Here is a 27,027-nt window from a genome sequence, read left to right as displayed (position 1 = left end):
ATGGAGCGAGGGGCGTGCGCTCCGGGGGCGGGCCCGGCCGGAGGGGGCGGCCGCACTGACTCAGGGCTCAGGAATGCGCGCGGCCCGCCTGGCCCGGATCACCTCCTCCGGGAAGGCCGCTGGGCTCCGCTCTCCCCTGTGTCCCGCTGCGAGGACACCTGTGGCTGGGGGTCGTGAGAGACTTGGCCGAGGAGGGAGGACCTGGTAGCCCAGATGGACGGAGCCTGATAGTCAACTACAGACCTGTGCTTTCCAGCCTCTAGAACCCCAGAGTGAGTGCTGGCTGACCTTAATCTGCCTTGATTTATGCTTGGGAAAGCGGGGAGGGAACGGACGGGAGTGGGGCGGATGTGGGAGGCGGGGCTCAGGGGAGAGTGGCCCTTCCTGTAAACCTAACCTCCCCAAACCTCTCCCAGTGGCTCACACTGACAAGTCACTTACCCTACACTCCCCCAGCCCCACTTGAGCACTCACACTCTGCACACATTCACACTCATACACACATGCTCCTGTGTTCATGCATTTACACTCATGCTCACCTATTCATTCACATACACCTGTTTACACAGACTCATACACACGTCTACTAGTACAATTATACACACTTTTATGCCCTTTCACACATTTACACACGTGCACATAATCACAATTATACACTCCCATTCGTGTGTTTACACACTCAGGCACACTCGCACACCAAAGGCAGGATCAGAGCAGTTCCCCCTTCCCCAGGCTGCTCTCCCAGCAGGCTCTCACAGGCCAGGCTATGCCTACAGCTCCTAAAACCCATGGAGCGGAGGCAGCAGCACAGTGTCCGGCCCGTTCAGAGCTCACCAGCCGCCCCTGGTGGGGTCATCTCTGTACTCTCTGAGCTGGACACAATATGGCCCATCTGCTCCTAGGCTGAAGCTGGTGGTGGGAGGTTGCCAGCATTCTTCTCTCCTGACATTGCAGGAGTCTGTGGGGCCCAGCAACCCAGAAAAAGACCCAAGAAGACCCTGTACCATTCACAGCTCCTGCCTGTACCAATAGCAGGGTACAGGCAGGAGCTGAGAATGGTACAGGGCCCCAGGCTTCCCCTAGGTAGTCAATACAAAGGTCTCCCTTCTTCCGTCAGAGAAAACAGAACTAGGACCATGCGTCTCCTGAGGACCCTTCCACCAGAGGTTACAACACATTGAGTCTCAGCCGCTCAAGCCTCAGAGGGCCCCCAAATGTGTCCTCAGGCCTTTTGCTAGTTGGGGACCAGATGGCACTATCTCGCTGTGAATTGTGTTGCTGCCACAGCAAGCTATGCCCAGTGTCTGACTGCAGACAACAACTTGGCCATGGCTACGCAGAAAGTAAACATGAGGTGACAGCCCACTTACGGGCTGACCCCAGAGCCTGGGCAAGGGACAGAATCCTCTGATTGTATCTTCATCCATACCGTGGGACGGAGTGGTGCCTGTACATACTGGGTCTTCTATGAACACGGGTATATTGACATGATTCTTAGGTAAAGGAAGACAACAAAGCTTTGGAGGGGCTAGAGGGGTCTCCTTCACTAGTTGGAGGGATGGCTACAAGTGCACTAGTGACACAAGGCAAGAAGGAAACTGCCCAGTGCTAATGCCCAGGGCTCCTGCAGCCCACACGTGCCACCCCTCCCATTTCAGGCTCTCAGCCAGAGACAGAACAGTCTCTCATGCCCAGCATTCTTGACCCCTGCCAGGGATAAGCAGGCCACGCCCACCTGGATGCCCAGACTGGGCTGGCAGGGTGTGCAGCAGTGTCCTCTTCGGAGTCCAGGACCTGGGCTCACCTCCAAAGCATGCCATGGGCTGGACTTCCGGTGCTGGCAGGATCCATCCTGCTGTGGATGCTGCAGGGTGCTACCCAGATCCACTCCACGACCCAGACACTCCTCAGCTTCCAGGAGTACAGCCATTGCTAGCTCACAGATGAGAACTCCCTTAGGAGTCACCTTCAGTGGACAAGAGCTTCCTTGTCCAAAATCATGCTTCCTTCCCCAGAGAAGGTGGCCTATGTGTCCAGTGACAGGTAAATGGCCTCCCCCTGTATTCGTTCAGGTTACCTCTGAAAGGCCCTCCCAGTTCTTGAGTTCCAGCCTTTGCTGCAAACCCTCACTCTTCACAGGTGTTGCTCCCAACGCACACCCTAGTATCCCCTGGCAGGTAAACCCAAGAATCCCAGGTTCTCTGCCCATCCTGGCCTCCTGAGCAAAGACGCTGGCATCAGAAGGATGTTATGAACAGAAGAGGGTCGACATGTGTGCTCAGGCCTGGGCCTGGACCACAGGGACACATGTATGTACATACTCATGCTCTGCCTCACATGTGCTCCACTGCCCTATATCCCGGTGGAGAAGCCCCATACATGGAACCCCTGCTCCTGCTGCCCCTATTCCCTCTTCACCCAACCCTGTAGACACAGAAGTTAGCTGCAACTGCCTGGCATGTGGACAGGTGACTGAGGATGGGCAAGTGTCTGGACCACCCCCATGGCTGTGGACTTCACTCTGACCAATAGGAGTTCCTGCCAGACACTGTGGAATCCTCAGCGCAGCAGGCCAGTCCCCAAGCCCCAAGCGTAGGGAGGCCTGGATGAGCCCCAGACCAGCCCCTGGCTATTTGGGGAGGAGGTGGAAATGGGCCAGGCCATCCAGGGGCCTGAAGTCACTGGCTATTTCTGAGGCAGCTTCCCCTCCCCATGTCTCGGGATGTGGCAAGGGGTCCTGAGAATACCTGGGCCCAGGGCCCAGAAGCATTGGCAGCACAGTCCCAGGAAGGGAGGATGCAACCCACGCACACCCCCTTCCGCTGCCCTCTCTACCCAAAGAGCGTCTGAACCTCCCCCTACATGTCAACTCTTCCTTCGAGGGTGTCAGCCATCTCTGCCACTATGTTAAAGAGAAAGGACACTGAGTCAGTGCTGGTGCTGGGGCTCTGGCCTCTATGGCTGATAGAGCTGCTGTCCTTTCTGTCAAGGCTCTGGTGACCGATAGCCCCTCCACAGGCTATGAACTGACCAGGAGAGTCAAAGAGCAGCTCACCTCAATGTTGACCCTTTTGAAAGCATCAAGGATGTCCTCGCCTCCATCTTCCACTGACATCCTCCAACATGGCTTGTCCAACCCAGCAGCAGGGCACACTAGGGATAGAGAAGGCCTCAGGCCCCTCCTCCCGCCTAGCACCACCTTCTCTTACTCCCAGCCAGCCTGCCCTGCAGGTCACAGTGGGAATGCTTAACCCACCACTTCCAGCCTGTGGTGGGGCCTCAGACCACAAACCAGGAGCAGGGGGCGGGGAGGGGAGCCCCCCTTTACAGAGGTTACGCAAGCTCCTGCACTCAGGCTGGAACATCTGGAGAAGTGGGTTGCCGATGCAGGCCCTGCCACCTCCTCGTGGGGGCCAGGGCTGCTCTCCGAGGCTCTCTTTCCTCATCCTCAAGGTCAGAATAAAACACCCCTCTGGGAACATGTGGACTCCCCATGATTCCTACCAGGACCACGTACCATTTGTGAAATCAGAATAAAAATTTATACAAAACAGCACCTATCCTGCCCCTGCCCTCACCAGGGGGACGGGGCCTAACTGGGACCTCGGTTTCCCTCCAAGTGAGGGAAAAAGGAAAGGAAGGATGAAGTGGGGCCAAGCACACAGGAAAGCAGGAAAGGGGAGTCATTGTTTGGGCAGAATGGCTGCAGGGGGTGAGGAGAAAAGAAAGGGTGGGAGTCACATCCAGTCCTGCTTTACGAGCATGGGTTTATGACACACTGCCCACCTCCGGAAGCAACACATAGTGCCACAAACAGCTGGGTGGCTTCCAGCATGCAGCTGGAAGACTGCTGCTCCTCCCGCCCGCCGAGGAAGTCCCTGTTGGGGCCCTGGGGTGGGGGTGGGGAGCTGGAGGGCTGGAGTTCAGCCCCTGGGCTGGTCAGAGGAGGAGCAGTTGGAGGCCAGCGCCCTCCCAGCTGGACTTGCCCTGTGACCAGGCGCCATGCTCATCTGAGAACCCCAGTCACATAGCCCACCCAGCACATCCATCTGACACCATCATATGCCCAACTGCTCTGGGCGGCCCCATGGGTACCCCTTCCTAGGGCCAGGGGTGGTTTGTACAGGGTGTGGGACTGTATGAGCCACAGCAGAGGGCCCTGCAGGCCCAGATGAACTCTAGAGCGACAGAGTGGAGGGGTGACTCTGCTAGGTGTTAGGACTGCACTCGCTTCCACTGAGCCACAGGAGCTGTCAGTGTGCCCCTTCCCCCAGGGGCATCCCCCCAGAACAGCCCTGTGCCTGAACGTCTACTACCCATGGCCCGTACATCCTTGGGACCAGACACTGCCATCCCCAGAATCCCCTCCCTCTTGGGGGCACAAATCTGACTTAAGACATTATAGGCAGGGCAGGCAGCAGGTGCTGGGTGTGGGGAGGGGCATCAGAGGTGAAAGGCAGCAGTGTTCCCCATATTGCCCCCTGCCGCTGCCTGATGTTTACCGGTCCTCAAAGCCCTGGTAGAGGCCACAGCCTCTTGAGAAGGCTGGCCACTCTCCAGCAGGCCCACTCCAGGATGTGGGTGGGCTCCTCTAGGCATTCTTAGGCGGTGGGAGGGGTGGGGGCTCTTCTGCAGAGGCAGAATCCCAGGACCACCTGTGATGATGACTCTGGAGAGGGCTTCCGGACAAGCCTGGCATCCGCTTCCTGGATAAAGTCTTCCTGGCCCAATCCCCCGCCCAACCTGTCCTCTCCACCCAAATGCCCCCCTCATCCCCCACTGTGCAGGAAGGCTTGTCCCAAGGACCAGGTTTCCAGGCCACCTCCATCACGTGCCCTCCACGTGCACCCCACCACCACTGTGGGCCGCGCCCCCAAAGCACTACACTTCCAACCGAGACCCCCCACCCACCCCCCCGCGTAGGCCCCAGCCAAGGTTCACGACGGATCAGTCCTCTTGGTGGTCTGACCGCTGGCTGGTGGTGAGTGGGCTATACCGTTGTGGGTGGGCCAGGGTGCAAGAGGCGCGGGGCGGGGGCGCAGGTCACTGGAAGGGGCGCCTAGTGCGGGGAGGGGCCGAGCTAGCCCCAACCCTAGCCGCTTCCTCCCCCTTCTCACGCCACAGTGCCCCAGCAGCCTTGGGCTTTTCTCCAGGAAGGGAGGTGGGGCGCCAGGCAGGGAGATCGCTCCAGAGGCCTTGTCCCGGAGGGACACCTCGGTGTAACCCGCCCCGGCCCCGCCTCCGGGGGCGGAGTCCGCGCCCAGCTCTCGAGGCCTCTCCCCCATAAACTTCCGTCCTCCTCTGCGCAGGCGCTGGCCACACCCCCGGGCCGGGGCGGTGCTTCCGGGGTCGACTCCAGGGTGGTCTTCACACCCTGCTGGTCCCTGCCAAAATTAGCCCTGGCGAAGCCACAGGATGCCCTTGCGCAGCGGGACCCAGGTGAGTGTGGGGCCCAGGTGAGTGCGCGCCCAGTTGAGCGCAATTCTCTCTTCGCATACCGCCGAGGAAAACGCTCGGAGGGCGAGAATCTCACCCGGAGTCGCACGACCTGGGAAAACTAGTAATGAGCGCACGGCCGGCCCCCAACCGGGGTCTGTGGTTCACGTACAAGCTCCCACCCGCGGGGTCGGGCCCAGGCTCAGCTCTCCTGCAGCATTTGCCAGAAGCAAAGTCGAGGTTCGGCCCGAAGTCGCCAGTGAGGGCTGGGAGGAGACCCCGACACCGGTTCCCTGGTTAAATGCTGGACACTCAGCCCCGGCTCAGATGCCCCCTACCTCAGAGCCAGCGTGCAGACAGAAGTGACCTTGGGGTTGGCCTAGAAGTTGGCCTGAGTGTCTGTCACAGCGTGATAAATGCTCTCCCTTTATTTACCTTTCTGCCCAGGTTTTGATGGCGGACTGGTGGGTCCCCTGGAGATCTCCATCAGGCTAGGCCATTTCCTGCCCTTCACTGGGTGGGCCCAGGCGAGCAAGAGCCATTCATAGTGGGTGGTGTTTTATCCTACCATTCACTGAGTGCTTACTGTGTGCCAGCCCAGTGCTTTCCTAGCTTCTCATTTTCAGTGTGAGTTGTTGGTTTCCTCTCTGCAGATGAGGGAACAGAGGCACAGACACCCCCTTTTGTTTTCTGGGGCTCCTCACGCAGGGAGCCCTCATTCCTAACCAGGGCCAGGTGATGCATGTGAGACGCCCGGGTGCACAATTTGAGGCAGCATTCACCCTTGGTTGCAACAGTAGGGTCACCCCATTTCTTAGCTCCCTGGTTAAACAGTCTGCATTAGTATCACCACAAAGGCCTCTGAGGCAGGTTCAAATCTTAGGTCTGTAGTGGGAAACTGAGAGCTCTCTGAGCCTCAGTCCCTGGGCAGCCATGAGTCCTCCACCACGCAGGGTGGACCAAGGCAGAGACCCAGAGTGATCCGAGTGCCATGGGGCAGGTCGGGGGCCAAACTCAGGATGAGAGAAGAGGTTGCAGTGCCCCAGAGTCCTAGCCGTGGGTTTTGGCAGATGGACCCCCGAACTGCAAAGACAGTCACATCACTGTCCATTATCAGCAGACTGGCGGTCTCCATTCGACATGGAACATCAGTCCTGATGTTAAAAATAATAAGTCTGTCACATGCTAGAGAGACATGGCTACCGCTGAAGATCACCCCTTGAGGAAGGCCCCAGTGCTCACCTGCTCCCTTCATTGTCCCTCGCTCATTGGAGAGGCACTGTACCCAGAACAGCCAGGGGTGTGCGTTCAGGTCTCCCCTGCCCCAGGTAGGGGACTGGGTGACATGTGGTGGCAGGTATGGGGCAGAAGGTGTACAGGGTCTTAGTGGATCCTCCTCATCCCTTGGGAGACCTCACCTTTGCCCTACTTGTTCCTTATCATTCTGACATCCTGAGTCATGAGGCAGAGGACATTTGGGGACTCACTGGGGGGTTATGTACTGAGCACTTGGAGTAGAGCCAAGCAGATAGTCAGCCTGGTATTCACCCACCTGTGTGTGTCAGACCTGGGCTATATGAGGAGGGGTCTGGCACAGTGGATTTGTCAGGTGTGTGTGGGTGACACTCTGACCCACAATCCATTTCTCAACCAATTCCTAGTTAGGGTCAGGTACCAAGGGCAGGATTCTAGAAACAAGCTCACGTTCATTGGGGCATGTGATAAATGGGAAACAGGGATACTGGTCCTCTTGTCACAGGCTTGGGTACCCACTGTCCTCTCCCTGGGTCCTGTAGCTGTTCACCACCAAGTTGTGCATCTCCTGTATGTGGAGGGTGCACAGAGCAGAGTGGTCACCCTGTCACCCCTGCCACCAGGCTGTTCTCACATGCAGTCATTTTCCAAGGCCTTCTGGGGCCCATCATGAGGCCGAGTATGTCAGGTCTGGCATTCTATTCACACCTTGCAACAACTCACAAAGGGGTCACTCTTGTTTTGCAGATGGGGAAACTGAGGCAGGCAGTCAAATACAGTCCTTGAGCTCTACAAGCCTGGCTTCATCGCACAATAGTCTGCCCTCTCCAATTATTTTGTCTTTTCCCATTACAGCTTTCCCGCAAAGTGGTACAAAAAAAGCAGCGGCCATTGGAGGCAGAGCGGTACCAGAGCCTACCAAATGGAGCCCACACACCTTCCCCCGAGGAGCCCCACCTGGGGCCACCTAAGACCCCGGTCCCCCAGCTCAGCATCTATTTCTCAAATGCCAAGAGCCACCCTGCTCGACTGGGATCAGATTTTTTCAACCAGCCTGCAGTCCCCCTGGCCCAGGCATTTCTGGGACAGGTAATGTAAATGTAGTAACATGGCCTCTGCTGAAGTGGTCATCACCGTGCAGCATCTGTGGGCCCGGACTCTCACTACCGGGCCCACATCCCTAACTTGGCCCTGCTTATTCTCATGCACTTAGCTGCTTTGCCCACACTTGTTCTTGGATAGCTTCACCTCAGTCGGCGGGATGGGTCCAGGATCAGTTGGGAAGAATGCTGAGATTATTAGTGGCGTCTGCCCTGGGTGGAGGCAGGGGAGCCGCTCTCTGCCTGCCTGCCCTGGGCACTGAGAACATTAGCCTTCTACTCCTGGTGTTGCCAGGGCAGGTTTCTTACAAGTGTCTTGTGAGGGGCTACCTTTGCCTGCCCTGTTCCCTGACACAGTAATGCCACTCTCTAGCTTGTCTGTGTATGTAGTAGTGACAGCTTTTAGCCACATGGGAGCTGTGGCCATGGCCTACAGGCTGCGCAGTGTCAGGATTGCCTTGACATAGCCTCCTTCTCCCTGCAGCAGCTCATGGTGGCAGTGCTGGCTCCCCAGTGGCCCCTGCAGCTCAGAGCAGGTCCAGGATCTGGAATGGGAATCAGGTACTTCCCAGGGCCCACATGCCAACAATAGCAGAGTTTTGGCCACATCTGTCTGGAGCACCATCTGGGTGTCATTCTTGGGTGTCAAACTCCAGGCCTGGATTTTTGGTTCTCTTAGAGGTTCCATGGCCTACCCCGTGTCCTTTCATGAAGCTACCTTTAGGTTAAAGTGGCCAAGGTGAATTGGTTTCTGTGACTGTAGAAAAATTGGTGCCAGGAGTCGGGTGCTGAAAGGAACATATCCTAAAATATAGGCTAGCAGAGCGTAACCTAAGAAGTCGCTTAGTGGGTAGAGACTAGATTCTGTTTTCATGAGAATGCTTCTGCTATAAGGGTCAGAAGATCCTGATAAAAGCACCCTAAATAATGAGGGTTTATGGTCTCACAGTGGCACATAAAGCAGGGGAGTCTCAGCATCAGGTCAAGGGTCCAAGGGCCTCAGTATGTCACAGTCTCCCCTTAGGCTCCCATCATGCCTGCTTGAGCCCAGGGGTGGACAGGGCAATATCCAGTAGAGATGGGATCCCTTTATCCATTTTGGTCAGAGAGACAGCCTCCTCATAGACCCCTTGGCCAGGCTTGGGTCATCCCTCAACAGGTCATTGCAAGGAGAAATGAGTTGTTATGACAACCTAGACCCCTCTCGAGTCTCCCTCTTGGCTGAGAAGGGGTATCCCCTCCCTTGGGACACTCTACCAGCAAGGAGGAAATCTGTTTGTAATGGCCATGGGTGGCAACCAACATCTGCTATCTGAAAATGATATGAGAATGAAATTCAGAGTGGAAGATTCAAATGGAAAAAAAAAAGACAATGAGAAAAGGGCCATGGGAAGCTCCTTTCCAGGAGGGCAACAAGGCCCTTCCAGGTGTGGAAACACAGAGCATGAAGCTAACGAAGGCATGCCACCCTGATCTCCTGGAAAGATGGAAGTGAGGCCTTGTCCAAGAAGGAATGGGACCTCCCTTTCTCACCTGGAGATGGTCCTCCAGGGGAAGTATCGACCTCCTTCCCTCTTCCACCATTTCCAGCATCAGGTCAAGGCCTCATCCAGTGCTGCCCCACTGAGTGTCCAGGCTCCAGCACGTACCTCCCCATCCCGTGCCACCAACCCTGGCTGTGGACATACTGGGTTTCCTTGGCTAAGGCAGACATAGCCTGGCCATCTGATTGCTCTGACCTAAGGACAAGGCAGGTGCTGGGGACATTCCTGGGGACAAGACTGGCCCCCAGAATTCCACTAGTCAAGTCATGCCTGGGGCTCTGGACACTGGGCATGAGTATTGGCCATCCCCAGGGCCATATTCTGCCACGCGGCCAAGAAATAGTCACCGCCATAGGGCAGGAGGCTCCAGGCTAGGGAGGACTTGACTCCCTGACACACTTAGCACTCTGCAGGCCCTTCCTGGTTCCCCTGTGGCCTGGGCTGCCCTCCTGGGTGCTCTTCTGGCCTGAGAACACCCACCCTCTCCAGTGACAGCCCTGGCAACTACCCTTTGCCCTGTCCTCGGCTAGCGCCTCTGTCCCCTCCTGAACCCACCCTAACCCCAAGCCAACTGCAGCTAAGCTCATCTCTCTGCCCTCACTGACCCATTCCTCGTGGAACTGGCTACACCCAAGGCCATGGTCCAGGCCAGGAGCACTGGGAGTCAGCCAGTCCTGCTGCTCAGAAAGGCCTTTAAGAGCTGGGTGGGTGGGAGCTGAGTGTGACGGTCCTTTGTGGTTAGTCTAGGTTGAGGAAGCATCACAGGCTCTAGAGCATCTCAGGCAGCCATGTGGGCACACCACTGCTCTGTACCCTCCATGCTGCCCTGCCCCAGCCTAAGCAAGTTCAAGGGGACTTGGGGAGGGGTCGGCCGGGTGATGGAGGCAGTCCCTGCAGAGGACTTAGAGTGCAGCTCACCAATGGCCAGAGCTTAAGAGGGCTGCAACCTGTGGACGGGACAGTTAGTGAGCAAAGCCTGTCATCTAGTGGCCCAGCAAGAAGGAGGGGACACTGGGGGGATCCTGGCTGGCCCTGGTACATCCTGAGCTAGGAAGGTGAGGTCTGGCTGTGAACTGTCAGATGGAGTGGGCCCATCCCTTCCTGCCCTAAGCAGACACTGACTGGCTGCAGGTCTTGGTCCGTCGACTTGATGATGGCACAGAGCTCCGGGGCCGCATTGTGGAGACTGAGGCATACTTGGGGCCAGAGGATGAAGCTGCCCACTCGAGGGGTGGCCGGCAGACCCCTCGCAACCGTGGCATGTTCATGAAGCCAGGGACCCTGTACGTGTACTTCATCTACGGCATGTACTTCTGCATGAATGTCTCCAGCCAAGGTGAGCAGTGCTGGGGTTGGAGCAGCACCCTCGGCTAGCAGCTGGGAGATCCCTGGAAGGCCAGGGTGGGCCAGGTGCTGGAGCAAGGAAGTGCCATTGTTAGGCTAAGTCGGCGTTTCAAGAGCTCTGACTATACTCACAGGGTGGTCAGAGGGGCTGAGTGCCCCTGTGGAATAGAGGTCATGTGTTGACCTGAACACAGAGCAGACAGGTTCCATGAGGCCACCACTGGTCCCAGAGCTCAGAACCAGTATCGCCACTGGCCCAGGGCAGACTCTAGAAGGGCAGGTGGTGGGGAAAGGAGGGTAAAATCGATTTGGGTAGAGCTGGGCTCAGGGGGGCACCTTGCCAGGCTGAATCATAACTTGTTCTCAATCAGGAATGATTCTGTCACCCCAGGGGAACATTAGGCAATATCTGGAGACATTTTTGGTCATCACAGCTGGTGGGATGATGCTGAGCACCTCAGCCCCCACTGCAGAGGACCATCTAGCCCCAAATGTCAGTAGTGCTGAGTGCGGAGATGCTAGTCTAGAGCTCCCAGGAAAACCCACTCACCTTGTGGGACCCATCTGGAGCAGCCTCTGCCCTTCTTGAAGGTGGCTGTGTTTACTGGGTGGTCTGTGCTCAGAAGGAAGAGCCCACAGCATCATCCTGCCAGAGCCACTGCTGACCAGGAGTAGGGTCTGCCCAGCCCACTCTGGCTGACCAGTCCCAGCATCTCTCTGACTGCCGAGCCTTCCCCCTGCTGTTCCCAAGATGAGCCAATGCTTGAGGCCAGTGAGGAGCTAGGGTCTGGTATTGTCACATGTTTGTTGAATGATTCCAGTGACACAGGAGTTGTGACTGCCTGAAGAGGACGATGAGAAGTCCAGTGTCAAAGCCATAGGGGCTAGAAGATGGGAGGAACTCATGACTGACTGTGTGCCTGTCACAGAGTAATGAGTGAAACGGAGTGAGTGACTGAACATCAGAGGACGGTGGGGAGCACCCCAAAGGGCCCTGTAATCACCCTGGAGAACTTATTTTGGTCATTAAGCTTTTCTTTGGTAACAGCCACTCCCCTCACGTGAGGTGGACTGAACTCACAAGGAGGGAGACAGTCCAAAGATGCCTGGGGCTGTGGTCAGAGACGGAAGGAAGAGCCAGGTCTTCTGAGGGTACAGTGGATGGGGCAGATGCAGGAGGTGGCACGTTCCTTTCCGGACATATGATCAGATGCCCCAGGCACACCTAGTCTGGGGGGCAGGAGACCACATGGGTGCAGTGAGTCATCCAGGTACAGTGAGAGGGGAGGCCGAGGACATGGGTTTCGCCTGCCTGCAGGGTGGAGGCACAGAGATGACCAGGAGAGCAGATAGGTGATTGCCAAGGCCAAGAATGTGGTGCAGGCAGAGTAGAGGTGACTGTGGAGACTTGGTAGGAAGAGATTAGGGTCTTATGCTTTTATGTCAGGATGTAGGATTCGGATGTGTTCCAGAAACGGGGGGATGGTATGGTGATAAAGGGTGCAGCCTGATCTTTTGACCCATTTAAGGGTTCATTGAGACAGTAAGGGACATGTCACACCTGCAGGGGCTCAGAGTGGACACAGGAAACCCTGAGGTTGGTGGGTTGGGAGGGGCTCAGGAAGCACAGGGGCTGGAACTTAAAGGCTTTGCTTGCTCTTGAGTATACATCTCGAGATCCTTTGAAAACTGGCTAAAGGGCATTTGGTCATAAAAACCCCACTTGCTACCTGCTGGTTGTGCAGGCGGGTATGTTTGCTGTGTCCACTCAGGGCCAGTTCCCAGGTACTGATTACAAGGTCTTTGTGGGCAAGGCACAAGAGTGGGGACAACCCTTGGGCCTTTCAGACTCTCAGGTGGAGGGTTGGGCCAAGTCAGTCAAGATATCCAGTGTCTCAGGAGTGGTCTGGCTGGGGTCAGGGCTCCTCTGGCCAGGGTCCAAGTAATCACTGTGCTCCGCCATGCAGGGCCAAAGAAATTTGGACAGATGTGTCATCTTGGGCATCTGGGGTGTCAGTTTGCTATCTCTGGCCTCTGAAGTGGCCTGGGCTGATGGGGAGGGCTGGGCCAGAGGGATCCCACACCAGCACCTCCTCCTGCCCTGTCAATGTCCCCACTGGGTCATGGGGTGGGGCTTGCCCAGGAGCCTGTGCACATTGGTAGCTGCTATGAGCTACCTTCTGGGTTGCCCAACAGACACTGAGTGGGTGGAGGTGGCAAGGGGACCCCAAGGACCAAGTAGGGATCTGGGCCAGCCTTGAGGCTTTCTGCTTCCTGGTGGGGTCACCACGCACAGGGAAGACTGACTATCTGGGGTTTCCTTTGCCAGCCTCACGGTCACTGATCACCACACCAGAGGAGGCCACTAACTACAAGTACTCACTAAGCGTTGATATAGGTTTCTCTAGTGGTGGTCAGGCCTTCTGGCTTCATGGAGGAGGCCCCACCTGGGGCCTCGTAGGTTCAGGTGTGCAGGAGGGTGAGACGGGCGGAGGGTCTGGACAGTGAATATGGGATGCTCGGGAAGACAGCCATGTCATCCCTGCAGCACTGGGGTAGGGGAGGCCAACTGCCTGGGGAGGCTCCACTTCCAGGCTGTCCCGTCTGTCCCATAGGGGATGGAGCATGCATCCTGCTTCGAGCACTGGAGCCTCTGGAGGGCCTGGAGACCATGCGGCAGCTTCGCAGCACCAACCGGAAGGGCACAGCTGGCCGAGCCCTCAAAGACCGTGAGCTCTGCAGTGGCCCCTCCAAGCTCTGTCAGGCCTTTGCCATCAACAAGAACTTTGACCAGCGGGACCTGGCCGAGGACAAGGCCATCTGGCTGGAGCATGGCCCCCCTGAGCTCAGGGAGCCAGCTGTGGTGGCAGCAGCCCGAGTGGGCATTGGCTATGCAGGAGAGTGGGCCCAGAAGCCCCTGCGCTTCTATATCCAGGGCAGCCCCTGGGTCAGTGTGGTAGACAGAGTAGCTGAGCAGGCCGCACAGGCCTGAGCAAAGGCCTGCTCAGGACAGGCTTTTTAATTGTTTAAAAACCAAATAAATGCTTCATTTCTAGAAAACAAGTGATGCCTGCGTCCCAGCCAGAGCCTCCCTCAGTGGTCAGTTCCTTCTCCAGAATGGGGAGGGACATCAGGAGCATGTCTGTGGAGCAGGGTACCTAGAGAGCCAGGCCCAGTGTGGACCCTTCCTCAGGCCTGATGCATGCCCTCCTCTGCACCCATATGAGGGAGAACTAAGTGCCAGTGCAGACCCACTCCCAAGGGGGAGCTGGATACGCAGCACATTCACCAGGCCCTTGTGCCTCAGGTGGCAAAGCGGGTTGACGGCTGAGCCATGAGCCTCCTGGTGGCTAATACAGGACTATGGTAAGGGCCAGGCCAGGAAAGGCACACAGCAAGCGGGTTACAGGGTGGACCAGACACTCAGCCCTCACAATCTTGGAAGGGCAGCTGGGGGGTGGGGCGGGCAGACCAGGGTACTAGAGGGTTGCAGAGGTCAGAGAAATGTGTGGCCCAAACCTGCGTGAGAAGCACGCAGCCCTCACTAAGAGCATGAGTCCTGGAAACTCCCCGCAGCTCAGCTCAGAGCCTCAGCTTCTCAGTTCAGCGATGCTGGGACTGTTACGAGAGCTAGATGAGAGTAAGACTGCAGAGGCTGCTGAACCAGGCTGAAATTGAGATTCTGGGCTAAGAGGACTCAGGCTGGGTAGGGAGGGAGCCCTGGGTGTGGAGCTGTCAGTGCCCTCCCAGCCTCATTCCCACTGCAGCAGCCTGCCTCGGGGTAGGCTTATGTGAGCAGTGCCTGGAAGACGGCGATGACCGGGTCCTCGTGGGTGGTCACCACCAGCACGCTGCGGAACTTGTCAAAGAGCATGAGCAGCTGGGAGCGCCGAGTGTTCTCGTTGTACATGATCTCCTCTAGGTGGTGGCGGCCACGGAAGTAGTGCAGGAGCCTGGAGGGGAGGGGTGGCATGAGTCAAGCTAGCCTCCGTCCTAATAGCCTGCTCGGCTAACAGGCCAACACAGAACTGGTGCAAGAGTCTCAGAGGCCAAGGGAGGCAGCCACCCACACCCCATCCCACAAAAGGAGCAGGGAAGCATCCTGGGCCTCTCACCCACCCTAGTCCACTGAAGTGGGTCTGCAAGGACCCACATGGCCTGAGCCTGAAAGTCATACCCACCCTCAGCATTCTGATGTGGGTGTGAGCAGTGCAGGGGGACAGGTCCGCCAGAAGCTTCTCTTTTTTCATGCTACTGTGGCAGCAAGCCCCACGTGGCTCTGGATCCAAACGGGGTCATTGTTCTCAGAGTTGTCTGGGGCTGGGGCTGGTACAGAGGAGGCCTGGCCCAGCTAATTCAAAGAGCAGCTTAGCATATGGTTCTTAACTGGGGGATCAGTCCCTGACGGTCTGACCTCTCCCAGAAAACCATACACCTACAGTACCCCAAGTCAGGGGACAGTGTGACAAAGTCTGTATCACCTGATGTGGGAATCCTGGATTCCTCCTGTCCAGGCTGAGTCCTAGGAAAAATCCCTGCTAAGACCCATGAGGATGAGAACTTGCTACTGCCTCCCAAGAAGTGACAAGAAACACCCAGGAGATATCGGAAAGACTCCCACAGAGAGGCACCAGACCCAGTGTCTCAGCAACAGACCACGTTCCCCACGCCTAGCATACACACCAGGTGGGGCCACCTGAGTGCCTGAGACACTGCCCTTGACCAGTGAATGCCATGTCATCAATGGAGTTAGATTGGGGTTTGTTGGAGATGTCCCAATCCACTTCCTTTCCTGATCCTAGACTTGGCCCTGGCCTCACCAGTCACCTGGCTCCCACCTGGCAAACATGCGGAGGTCCTCGGGGTTCTGGGCTGCAGGGACACTGAGGATGGCTGCCCGCTCGTGCTCCGACAGGCTGGCCAGCAGGTTTTCTGTCATCCTCTTGTTCAGCGGGGAGTCCCCACTGGGGAGAAGCTCTGCACTGGAGTTGTCCATGCTGGGGCTAGTGAGCGTCATATCATCACTGCTGGCTGTGGGTAGGCAGAGGTTAGGGAGCAGCTGGGCCTCCGTTGTCCCCTCTATACAGTGTGGACAACGGAGAACCCTGGACAAGCCAGGTCTTCACACTACACCTGAAGCCCAAAGCCAGGCCTCAGCCTGGGCACGTGCTGCCCCCAAAGCCTTCTAGCCTCCCTTCCCCAAATCCAGGGCCTGGGGCTTAGCACTGGGCTGCTGCCTTTGGGGGCATGAAGGGACTGTGACAGTATTTTCATAAGCCCTGGGGCACAAAGGCTTCAACTGTCCTCTGTGATGGTTTGAAATCTAATTTGATCCCAGGCTGGGAATAACATGACGGACTTGGGCAGGCTGCTCTTGACTTGAGCAGACCCCTGCTCAAGAGGCTAAAGGTACAGAAGTATAGGGATGTGGGGGAGTGGGGTTTCCTGTACTCCTTCAAGGGAGGCTGTCTGCATGAGGACCTAGCTGCCCACATGAAGGGTAGGTGTGTGTGCATGTGTGGCCTTATGAAGGTGCCTTGGTCATTCCCAGCACTGCCTTTGTTGGACTTCCTAGCCACCGCTCCCAAGTGTACCCCCAGGTGCTCACCCTCCCCCACCCCGCCACAGATAGATGCCCTGGGCAGAGGGCTCCTACTTGGGGAGCCAAAGCTGAGGGCATTAGGTGTGCTGAGGCTGCGGCCGCCGACCCTGGTGGTGAAGGGGACCTCGTCCTCTCGCTGCCGGGGCTCATCCTCACTGGGCGAGGCCATCAGGCAAACATAGGTGTGCAGCTGGACGAGGAGCCTGTGCTGCAGCATCCATATCACCATCTGAATGAGCTGGGTCTGCAGGACAGGCAGTGTGAGGCCTGGGGCAGTTGAGGAGGCTGGCCTCCACCACCACCCTGTTCCCTTCCTGAGAGAATCAGGGAGCCACGGCCTAAGACAAGACCCTGATAAGTCACCCTGGAGATGAGGGGGTGCATAAGCTCCAGGGGCCCGAGTCTAGGCAGGAAGGCTCCCACCTCGGGAAGGAGCTCTTAGCTGCTGGCTAGCTCTCTGAGCCCGACCCAACCTCCAGGGAAAGCAGCAAGGCCAAGAGAGCAGCAGCGCCACACCTGCACTTGCTCCCACCACACACCTGAGCTGTCTTAGTGTCTGGCCTTTTTTGCCCAGCACTGAGGAACAGGACCTGTGACATGGAGTTCCTTGTACCCTCCTGATTCTGAGCTGCCCCACCTCCACCTTGTCTCCCCCAACCACTGGGCCCTGTCACTCATGCCCCACCACCACAGAGTGGGCTGTGGACACCCTCCTTGTGGCCTGGACACTTCAGAAAGAGACTGTGAGTAGCTGTCCTGAGAGCAGGAAGTCCTCTCCTCAGGTCAACCTGAAAGCCTGTCCAGGGACAGGGACCCCTGCTTGTGCAGTCCCTGGGGCGTGGCATCCACCCCTCTCCCATAGGGCTGGCACCTGCCTAGGAGCAGTGAGAAGCCCTGTGCGGGCGGAGCTCCAACACCGGTGAGCAGGAAATGCACGCAGATGGTGTCCATGTTCTCAGACACACACACCCACTTGCACATCTTTGGGTGGTCCCTCCTGGGAGGGAATGGCTGACCAGGAATGGAAATAAGGGTGTATCATGGACATGTATGACCTGGTCAAACCAAATAAAATTGAAAAGGATTGTAAAATAAAATTAATAAAACAAAGAGGCTTGATAAGCACTGAAGAGCATATTTTGGGCCTGAAGCCGCTGGTGTGAGAGGCAGGCAGCCTCACCCCAGGACTGTGCAGAACCATCTGGGCCCAGCTCTATCTGGGACCCCTGACAAGGCACAAAGTGACCCCTCAGGCATGGCCTGGAAAATCCACTCGCCTTCCAGAACATCAGGAAGTTTCTGCTGGGGAGAGGGAGGGTGCAAATGCAAAGTGTCTTTCATTCAGCTGGCACGACCTGGCACAGTTCCTGGAGACCAAAGGCTCCATGAAAGACGGCATTTAGAACTCTGTTGCGCTCAGCATCTAAATGAGCTGAGGAACCAGGAATGCCTTCTCATTCACAATTTGATAAAGAAAAGGGTTTGCTTTTAAGAAGTGGTTTTGCCTAACAGATCTAGTGCTTATTCAAGCAAATACTTTAGTTTTGAAGACAAAGCTTTGAGAACACCCAGCCCCATCTCTCCGGCACCTGTCCCACCCAGTAGTGCCCTGGGTCCCTGCCCAGAGCCCCAGGCATTCAGTGGACAGGAGGATGCAGGGCACACTCAATCCTGCCACAGATAGAACTCATTCGTTCATTCCACACACTTCATACCTCCCTGGAGGCCCGCCAGCCCCAGGCCCACTTAGTGGGTCCTATTCCAGCCCTATCCTCTCCAGATCTTCTTGGATGAGATTCTGGGGACCAGTGAACCTAGACCCAGTGACCACCTGGGCCACGCAAGGGAAAAGAAAGGAGGGTGGGGCCTAGGCTCAGTGAAAACAAAGCTACCTCCATCTAGGGGACCCAAGCCCAGAAGAGGGTACCATGCAGCTCTGTCTTCCCACAAAAGTTTAGCACTCTCCTGACTGGGCCTCTTAATGCAGTTCTAACCCTAACAACCCGCTGCAGCCAAGGTGGGCTCCCTGAAAGGGTGGGGTTGGGAGGGACTTGGGACTGTCCAAATGTTGGGCCACTGCCAAGCATCTGCAGGTGGCCTGGCTGGGGAGCCAGCTTTTCATCACCCTGGTAGGACATGTACTACCTATACAGCAAGGCCCCTCCAGGCCCACCCCCTAGCCAAAGCTAAGGGTGGAACAGCATTGATGGCCCTTTGGATCAGGAACCAATGCTAGTTAGGTGGTTCCTGGGCTCCCAAGCTTCTGCAACTCACCTCTTGCACAGGGGGAGCAAGGGGGTTCCTAAATTCTGACAAGGAGACAGGCAGGGAAAACTTAGCAAGAACAGATGGCAGGTCATGAGACGGGAACTGGTGGGAGAACTGCTCGGCCAGCGGCGAGTACCTGGGGACAGGTGAGGCAAGAGTGTGCATGAGCTCGGCGACCTCCTCATCATGTTTCATAGCACCCGTGCCCTTGCCACAAGCCTGTAGTGGGCAGCAGCATGATGGGTAGGCCACGATGGGTACAATGAGGACAGAGCCCAGCTGCTCTCCCTCAAGGGGTGGCAGAAGCCCTGGGCACAGGCCACCCCCAGCCCCTCCGAGCCCCCAAATCAAGGTCAAAGCTCCTGACCTCCCATTAAGTGCCCTGTCCAGAGCTTACTAGTTGTAGACATGGGCAGGCACAGGCCCCTCCTGGAGACTGCAGGTGCCAGAGGAACACAGGCCCAGAGAGGGCCCCGTGATGCTGGACCAAGCAAGAACTGGAACCTGGGCACAACAGAGGCCAGGCATCTGGTCCAAGTGAAGTCATGGCTGACCTGAGGAGCATCACTGGAAGGCCCTGCCAGCCACACCCCTTTCCCACTCAGGGGCCCTAGACTCTGGCAGCCAGAGGTACTCACAGACACACGCTGGCATTGGGAGAAAGCATGTAGACATTGTTCTCACACAGTGGGTAGATGATGATGGCCTTGCCCCAGTATACCAGGTGAGCTGCAAGCTGGAAAACCTGTGAGCAGAGGGAGCTGGCAGGACAGTGCCTGGGAGGCTGACTCACTGGAGCTTTTTCCCTGATTACCCAACTTCCCCCAGAATGCTGGGCATAGCCAGCACACAAGTTTTCTGTACTCAACGCAATAAGCCTTTCTGTCACTGGTTTAGGAGTGTCATTTCCCATTAAAACCTTGTGTTGTCCTCTCTGGCACTGAGGAAAGGTCTCAGGAGCACAGGGACATTTGGAGCAACCAGGATCATGGAGTCAGTTCAGCTGAGCAAGGGGGTTGGTTGGCCATCCTGGAAGAGGCTGGCTCCCTACCTCCCTACCAGGGATCCAGCATAGGGATAGGTTTCCACACGACAACAGATGTGGACATCTCATCTGTGTGTGTCCCAGCATCCCTGGAGAACATCCCACTGCCCTGTTCGCCTGCCCTCTCAGACATCAGGATGGGCCACAGTCAGACCAGATGCAGAAAGCCCTCCCAGACCCATGAAGGGGGGCCAGGTAGAGAACACAACACTGCAGCACTTCCTGGAAAGAAAAGCACTGGGCATTCCTGAATCTACGTCATCCCAGGTGAGCATCACTCCAGGTAGGCCTCCTGTCCCCATCACCATGACTGGGTGCCTCTGAGGGGGTAAGTTCCCCCTACCTGCATGCAATGCCTGCGACAGTACCAAGGATACCTCTACCTCATCTCAGCACATGGGACTTCCAGTGGCAGTACCAACTTGAACACAGCAGAAATTTCAGTTTCATCACTGACCCTCTCATCCCAAGTCCCGCTGACATTTGCTCTAAAGCAAGGACATGCCCACTTTCCTCCATCTCTGCTACTACCCTCACCCGGTGGTCTCCACCTCTCACCTCTCCCTACAGCCAGAGCACCATTTTGGAGGCCATAAGCCTGAAATCAGTATCACATGGCTGGAGTCAAGGTGTTGGCAGGACAACTCTCTCCAGCGACTCTAGGAGAGAATAGTCTTTGCCTCTGAGCTGCAGCGTTCCTTGGCGTGTGGCCGCATCATGGTCACATCCCCGCCTCCTCTTCTATAGTCACATCTCCCTCTGCTCACGCAGATAATCCAGGACCACTGTTTCATTTCAACATCCTTAAACACATCTGCAGAGTCCCACATAAAGTCCCAGGGATTAGAATGTGGAGGTCTGTGGGCATTGTTCATCCAATCACAAGTAATATACAATGCGATCCAAATTTTGTTATTCAAAGATAATATGTTAATATATATAGAAAAACCTGGAGGAATCTACAGTGGTTACCTCTGGGATACAGGATTGTGGGAACTTTCTCTTTTTTTTGTCTATAATTTGTGTGCTATTCGAACTTTTGTAAGAAGGAATATATTAATTCCCCGAACATTTTTTTTTGGTAGGTGATTTAAAATCATATGGCGACATTCACATCTGATGCTGACACGGCCTCCACTGTGCCCTCTGCTGTAGGAAGCAGGAGTCCCAGTGTTGGTGAGATCCGCCACCAGGGCTGGGCCCCGGGGAGCCTCCGTGCAACCACACCAGCGGTGGGTGTGTAAGCAATCAACAGTTTCCCCAAAACAAGGCCAGGGCAGAGAAGCAAAAGGTCAAAGCTTTGTTTTTTTCCAAGGAAACCGACAACAAGGGAGAGGCACAACGTCCAGAAGGAATCCATGTTGGGGAGCCTCGGTGGACAGTGAGAGACCAGCCCCTTTCGAAGCTTGAAATGGGAGCTGCAGAGACTTACAGGTATCTGCCACTTAGCCGGTATGGGTCAGGACACAAACTCTGCAGTGCATACAGAATGGGGAGCACGTTCATGGTTCTGTGTCTTGTGGATGCTATAAAAGCAAGTAGGATGTGGTCCCCAGTGGATCCCATCCCATCCAGGAGCCTGTATGAAACTCCAAGGCAGAATACAATAAATGTTTTCACAGGGGGCGAACAACGGTCATGGGGTACAGAAGAGGGAAAGACTTCTTCTGGATGACAGGATACAAAAAGACTGCTTTGGGTCAGGCCTTGTTGGACAAACTTCCCTGATGCCTCTCAGGGGCCTAAGCAGGCCAGCCTCTCAACTGTGCTCCCTTTTCTCAGCCCAGCCTGAGAAAACTACTGTCTACTGGCCTCTGCAGGAAGCACAGGCCCCTGGGCCAGGCCCTGGTGCCCCCTGGTGGCCACATGGTGCCCAATGTCACCGGAGCCTGGGTTCCACTCTCAGGATGTCATTTGGAAGGCACCCCTGCAATTCTTCCCTGTGTTCTTCCACGTCTCCAGCCCCTGCACAGGCTCTGATGGAGGAGATCCACAGCCGGGGATGAGAGGCCCTCCATCCAGTCAGAAAGGGCAGCCCACAAGTACATGGCTGAGCCAGGGGCTGGCACCTTGCGCGGCACCCACATTCACACATAGGGCCACTAGGTTAGGTCCTGGCCCTGCACGTGGGCAGGCCCACATCCGAGTGTCCTGCCCTCACTTCCCACATTGGCGAAGTGGGGATGTGGTACTGCTTTCTCATATGGCCACATGCTACGTGTCCCTCCTTCAGCCCTGCAAGCCACCCCACCCTGACATCCCATCCTCCCAGCACCAGAGGGCCTCACTCCTCTCTGCTACAACCTCACCACCCTCAACATATAGGAGGAAGTCAGCCCTGAGGCTAGTTCACAAGCCAGCCCTGAATCTAGGTCTCAGATTCCAGAACCTTCCACCAACCCCAGAACTACCTGTCACCAGTTCTCAGCTGAACAGAGGTGGTACGCTTTCCTGACCCCCCGGTGCCTCCCATCTTCAACCACGGTGGCCTGCTTTAATGCGCCCAGCCCCTCCTCTTACCCATCCTTCTCCATCCCGAGTGTCTCCCCAAGCCCCCGGGACAATACCTGCAGCAAGGCCAGGTCTGCGTCCTGAGCCAGTTGCTGCAGGTTCTTCACGGCAGATGTGGTCTTGATCACACGCACCAGGGCTGGGGAGCAGTCGAGCGGGAGCTCACTCAGCAGGGACTTCTCATCGCTGAGCAGCAGCAGGGCATGGTATGGGCTGTGGAGCAGAGTTAGGTCAGTGGGACATGCAAGCCACAGGTCCCCTACACTGTGCACCTGGAATGCAAAGGGGCAGCTGAGGCCCACAGGCACTGAACCTCAGAGAGACCACGGAAGGAATTAGAGACAAGGGCAATGGTATGTCCAAGGGCCTTTAAACATCTGCAAAGATTAGTGTCACTCTCAGGAAAAAAATAAATTAGAAGGAAACTGAGGAAGGCCTCTCACCAATCTCCCACATCCGACTGCCCAGCAAAAATCGTTCTGTGTCTTTCATTGAAAAAAAAAAATGAATGAATCTTTTCTGAGGAAAAAATCCTAAATATGGGAAAAGCAAAACTGCTGCTGAGACTATGAATAGAAATACATAAAAATAAGCTTACCAAGAAAGCCTAGGAGGAAAGACATTAACTTGGAGCACAGATTGGGAGAGGGAGAAAGAATGAGGCAGTCCTTCGCTTCCCAATATCTTCAAATTTTCTGCCCGGGTTTCTTTTTTTAATTGAAAAATATTTAAAGAAAGTGGGGACTTGATTGGTAAGGGTGAGACTGGGCCCAGCTCTTTCCTTGCAGGCAATCAGTTCTATTAAGAAATGGAGATCCTGCAAGTTTGGATTCAAATGCCAGAAGAGCCGATGAGCAACACCACAAAGATGACATCCCTCCAGTGGCACAGCTTCTCCCCAGGTGCTCAGCCTCACAGTGCCCAGGCCTGAGGCAAGGACCACAGCACGGAGCCTCCCTCGCCTAGGCAGTACAGAGAGGGCCCAGGGAAAACCTAGAGCTGGTCCATTTCTGTACAAAACCAAGACACAAAAACATGTGTTTTCATTTCTATAAATAGGAGAGCCCTATCTGCCAATTTCTGTGGCAGGAAGAGGAAAAGAAAATTTTTGGAACAAAGTAATTAGTGAAACCTCAGACAGAAGCTAAAAAGAAGGGGCCCTGCAGGGTCCGTGCAAGGGGCTGGCACTCACCGGATGGCCTTCAGGCTCCGCTCGATGGCCTCGGGGGGGATGAGGCTCGCAGCAGCATAGTGGATCTTGTGGGGCAGGCAGAAGCTCACCTCCAGCCAGCTGTTGATGTGCAGCCGCACAACGCCAGACGTGCACAAGCTGCAGACAGCAGGAGCCATTACTGTCAGGGCCATTACCCATTACCCAAAACCCTGCCTGTGGGTGCTCTTCCCAGTACACCGCTCCTGCCAATCAGAGGAAACTGCAAGTGGAGACCTCTGGGGCAAGAAAGTATCTTTCCAGACCTTAGTATGTTGAAGAGAAGAAAATGTGTTCTGAACACATATGTACAAACTGTATTTCTGACTAGCCCTGAACTTTGTAGTCTAACCAGGGTGTAAGGGGTCAGGGAAAGTCTCTTCCATCTCTGTCTCAGAAGCTCAGTGAACCAGAGTGGTCTAAGGCCGCCTCCTGCACACCTGAAGAAGACCCCACCACAGGTGGGCAGCAGACAGGGCAGAATCTGTCTCCCAAAAGAAGTGGGCAGGAGAGGAAGGGTGGGGAGTGGCAAGTCCCCTAGAATATCCTGTCAGGAAGGAACACATAGCTAGTACCCAACTCCCTGCAGATGCCAGCAGCACTCCAAGTACACCAAGCAGTGATGACAATTTGGTTCTTTCTAGCCCAAACTTTGCTCAGGCATGGCAATTTAGTCTCTAACTCCTCACTTCTCTCACATCCCACCTCAAACCATCAGCAAATCCTGTCTGCTCCCTGCAGGGGCCTAGAAAGTCCAGACCTTCTCGGCACCAGGCCCCTCCATCCACCCTCCTCACTCAGACCACACAACTCCCCTCTCCGCAGTCCCAGCCAAGACCCCACAGTGCCAGCAGCCCCACGTGATGTGCCTGTGTTTCTCTGACCTTGTTTCCTATCCCAGACAGATCCAGCTGCACCAGCCACCCTGCTATTCGCAGGGCCCCTGGACCTTGCCCTTAACCATGAGCTCTCCCTCCAGGTGCCCTGGGGCTCCTTCTCTCCTTCAGGTCTCGACTCAAGTGCCGCCTTTTCAGTGAGGTGAGCCCTGACCCTGGCCCTGGCCCCACAGGTAATCTCATCGCTCCCTGCTCACAGACACACCTGCTTGCTGCTGGTTAATGCCGTTTCCTCAACCAGAATTCAGTCGTGGGGTGGAGTCTTGTGTTTCGGTCACTGCTCACAGTATGGTTGCTTAAGTGTGAGGTACTTGGGGGGCACGGAGAAGTATTTCATGGATTGAGGAAGGAAAGGGGCCTGAGGAATGTGCTTCCTGCTTTGGGTGAACTATCTCCCAGGAAGCCCTTCCCAGAGGACAGGCTCCTGGCAGCTCCACATGGTACTACTTGGATTAGAGAACCACACACCGAAGGGTTGTTTCCAGCAGGAGCTTCTGAAACTCCCAGGCAGAGAAGCCAGCCCACCACCTCCGCCCCACAGCCTAGCTGCACAGCCCCTATGCTAACTGCTGACAGCACTTGATGTCTGACATAGAGGAGAAGCAACTGTTTAAGCAAAGCCCTGGTGGCTGGTCCTCACTGTGTCCCCAGCAGGGGAATGAGAGGGAGACCTGTGCCCACTGTGAAGACCTACCCTACCCGGACATGGCTAGGCCAAGTGGTGCTCTTCCCAGCACATTCCAACCCACTATGCTATTTCCAGTTGGCTGGACAGGCAAAAACACCCACATCCGGCCAAGTGAGGGATGGGCCAGTGGCTCGGGGAGAGTTGGCAGGAGCTGCCACCTCGCCCCGATCTTAAGCCTCTCATGAGGGCACACACGTGCATGGTGCTGGGAGGCAGCCTATAGCTCTCACTCCCTGCACCCACAGGCTGTTCTTCCAGTCTCTTCCCTGAAGCCTCAAGAAGCAGACCAATGACCCCAAGATTCTCCCCACAGCTCTGCAGAAGGGCTGGCAGAATCTCTGGTCAGCATTTCAAGTGCAAAAATAAGTCTTTATTCTCTTAAGCAGGGACTGGGAAATGTGGAGAGAAAAGAAAGGGAAAAATACAGAGCACATCTGTGACCTTGACTGCCCCTAGGATTTCTGCCAACACCAGCCGTCTGCTTACTGCAAACGGCCCCATAGCTCCCAAACACCCTCTGTGGGCCTGGCCTTGAGAACATCGGGAACACCCATGTTCTCCTAGGGCCTCAGCGTCACCAAGGAGTCCCCCTGGGAAGGACAGTCAGAACTCCTTTGGCTTCAGGGGATAAGGGGCTACAGGCTGTGGCTGAGTCTAGAAGGCTGCTAACACCACGGTCCCACTTGGTGAAACCCAGGAGCCAGTCTGATGAGTGTTACAATTTGGGGAAGAGACGCCGGGTCTTTCCCCCAAGATCCCGGAGAAAGAGCCCACTCTTCGCTTCTTCCAGAACTGAGTGCTAAGTTAGTACATCTGAGCAGAAAAAGGCTCCTATACCCTCATCCCTCCTTGGCCAAAGGTTTCTGCGAGCTGGACAGCTCGCATCGAACCCTGAGAAAAAGCCCAGCCTCTTAAAGAATCAAAGGTCGCACCACGAGAGGTAACCGGGCGACCCAGGTTAGTGGTTCCACTTGACCGAACAATATTTATGCTCTCAGCATCCATACACAAAAGGGAGAAAAGAACAAGGAAAACCAAGGGCTGTAGGGAGAATGAACTGACCAGGCCCCTCCTCTGTTTCACTTTATACCTGGTCAGAAAGGCTGGCTGACTGAAAATAAAGGTCTTCCTATTTTTGAGTTGTCATCTTTAGGATATAACTCAGAATAGCTGTTCAAACATCACGGCATCAGAATTAAAAAGTGAGTCCACCTAGGAGCCCAGAAATGCCATATGCATCACCAACCACCTGACACGTGCTGACGCTCTAAGCACTGGTTCTGATTCTTGGGGTACACCTTACAGCCCTGCACCTGGGGGGCCCCTACTCAGCGAGTGGAAAAGTAAATTGTATGGAACATAAAAAGCTCGAGAAAGCTGTAGGAAAAGGAACAAGTAGAGGAGGGTACAGGGGTATGCATGTGGGAGGTGGAGAGGGCTTGGAACGAGCCTCAGAGAGGGACTACAGCAAGTGCTGGAATCGGGTGTGAAGGAAATGAATCATACCCGTATAGCATCTCCACCATGTCAGCCATCCCCGAAGCCCTGGTCACACCACCTGGTATATACTGTGCACACTGCCCCAAGACTGGTGTCCCTCTCCAACCAGTGTGGAGACCCTGAGCACTGCCCCAGCAGTGCCCTAGAGGGCCAGCCACACACCCTAGAATCCCTGGAGAAAACAGCTTGCAAGCTCCCAGAGAAGCCCTGTATATCCCCTGTGGCAAGAAGTAAGCCAGGAGCCGCACTGAAGCCTGTCTAGAGGAGAAAAAGAAAGGTTTGTGCCTGTTTGTAAAGTACAGTTTGAAGACATGACTAGCAAAGTAGGAGTTTGGGTCCTAAAATGTTCCTACTAAGCTTGTAATTCTCTCTGTAAGGCAGTTAATGGTGTGGTCTGAAAACATTATAGAAAAATACTACCCCCCGCCCTGCCCCACCATGGGAGGCTTATCCAACCCCTCACACAGCTCTGGGCCAGAAGGGAGAGCCAAGCCCTATCTGCGACATGAGATACAGAGCTCCAGTCCTAAAGCAATGACTGTGCACGAGTCTACACACTAGCCCAAAACGCGCTCTTACCTTTCCGTCCCAGGCGGAAATGTGCACAAGCTTATTCCAGCACCCTCAGA

The 27,027-nt window shown here is 55.7% G+C and overlaps 2 protein-coding genes across 3 annotated transcripts in view; one reads left to right on the top strand and one right to left on the bottom strand.

The window, feature by feature from the left end:
* The first annotated feature begins 95 nt into the window (after positions 1-95).
* On the top strand, positions 96-13,741 carry MPG (N-methylpurine DNA glycosylase). The gene is made up of 5 exons (XM_016136773.2): positions 96-272; positions 5,310-5,439; positions 7,546-7,779; positions 10,466-10,670; positions 13,294-13,741. Exons 2-5 carry the CDS (start codon positions 5,416-5,418, stop codon positions 13,668-13,670), a joined length of 840 nt encoding a protein of 279 aa, XP_015992259.1. The 5' UTR covers positions 96-272; positions 5,310-5,415; the 3' UTR covers positions 13,671-13,741.
* The window catches only part of NPRL3 (NPR3 like, GATOR1 complex subunit), a 35,259-nt gene continuing 21,896 nt past the window's right edge, over positions 13,665-27,027 (bottom strand). For both annotated transcript variants that reach the window (XM_016136768.2, XM_016136769.2), the window contains 7 exons: positions 23,297-23,434; positions 22,161-22,317; positions 19,187-19,293; positions 18,555-18,684; positions 16,335-16,524; positions 15,517-15,709; positions 13,665-14,631 (listed from right to left, as the gene is read on the bottom strand). In XM_016136768.2, coding sequence (XP_015992254.1) covers positions 14,466-14,631; positions 15,517-15,709; positions 16,335-16,524; positions 18,555-18,684; positions 19,187-19,293; positions 22,161-22,317; positions 23,297-23,434 — 1,081 coding nt within the window. In that variant the 3' untranslated portion in view covers positions 13,665-14,465. The remainder of the gene's footprint in view (positions 14,632-15,516; positions 15,710-16,334; positions 16,525-18,554; positions 18,685-19,186; positions 19,294-22,160; positions 22,318-23,296; positions 23,435-27,027) is intronic.

Source organism: Rousettus aegyptiacus, unplaced genomic scaffold (assembly GCF_014176215.1).
Source record: "Rousettus aegyptiacus isolate mRouAeg1 unplaced genomic scaffold, mRouAeg1.p scaffold_m13_p_8, whole genome shotgun sequence".
NCBI lineage: Eukaryota > Metazoa > Chordata > Mammalia > Chiroptera > Pteropodidae > Rousettus > Rousettus aegyptiacus.
Note: the sequence above shows the minus strand (reverse complement) of the source record. Positions and strands in the feature narration are given on the sequence as shown.

What these genes read in the sequence shown, in the direction of transcription:
- MPG (XM_016136773.2), top strand. Translation starts at nt 5,416, where the DNA reads ATGCCCTTGCGCAGCGGGACCCAG. An exon ending in CCTTGCGCAGCGGGACCCAG is followed by an intron (nt 5,440 to 7,545) that starts GTGAGTGTGGGG and finishes TTCCCATTACAG; the next exon opens with CTTTCCCGCAAAGTGGTACA. An exon ending in CATGAATGTCTCCAGCCAAG is followed by an intron (nt 10,671 to 13,293) that starts GTGAGCAGTGCT and finishes TCTGTCCCATAG; the next exon opens with GGGATGGAGCATGCATCCTG.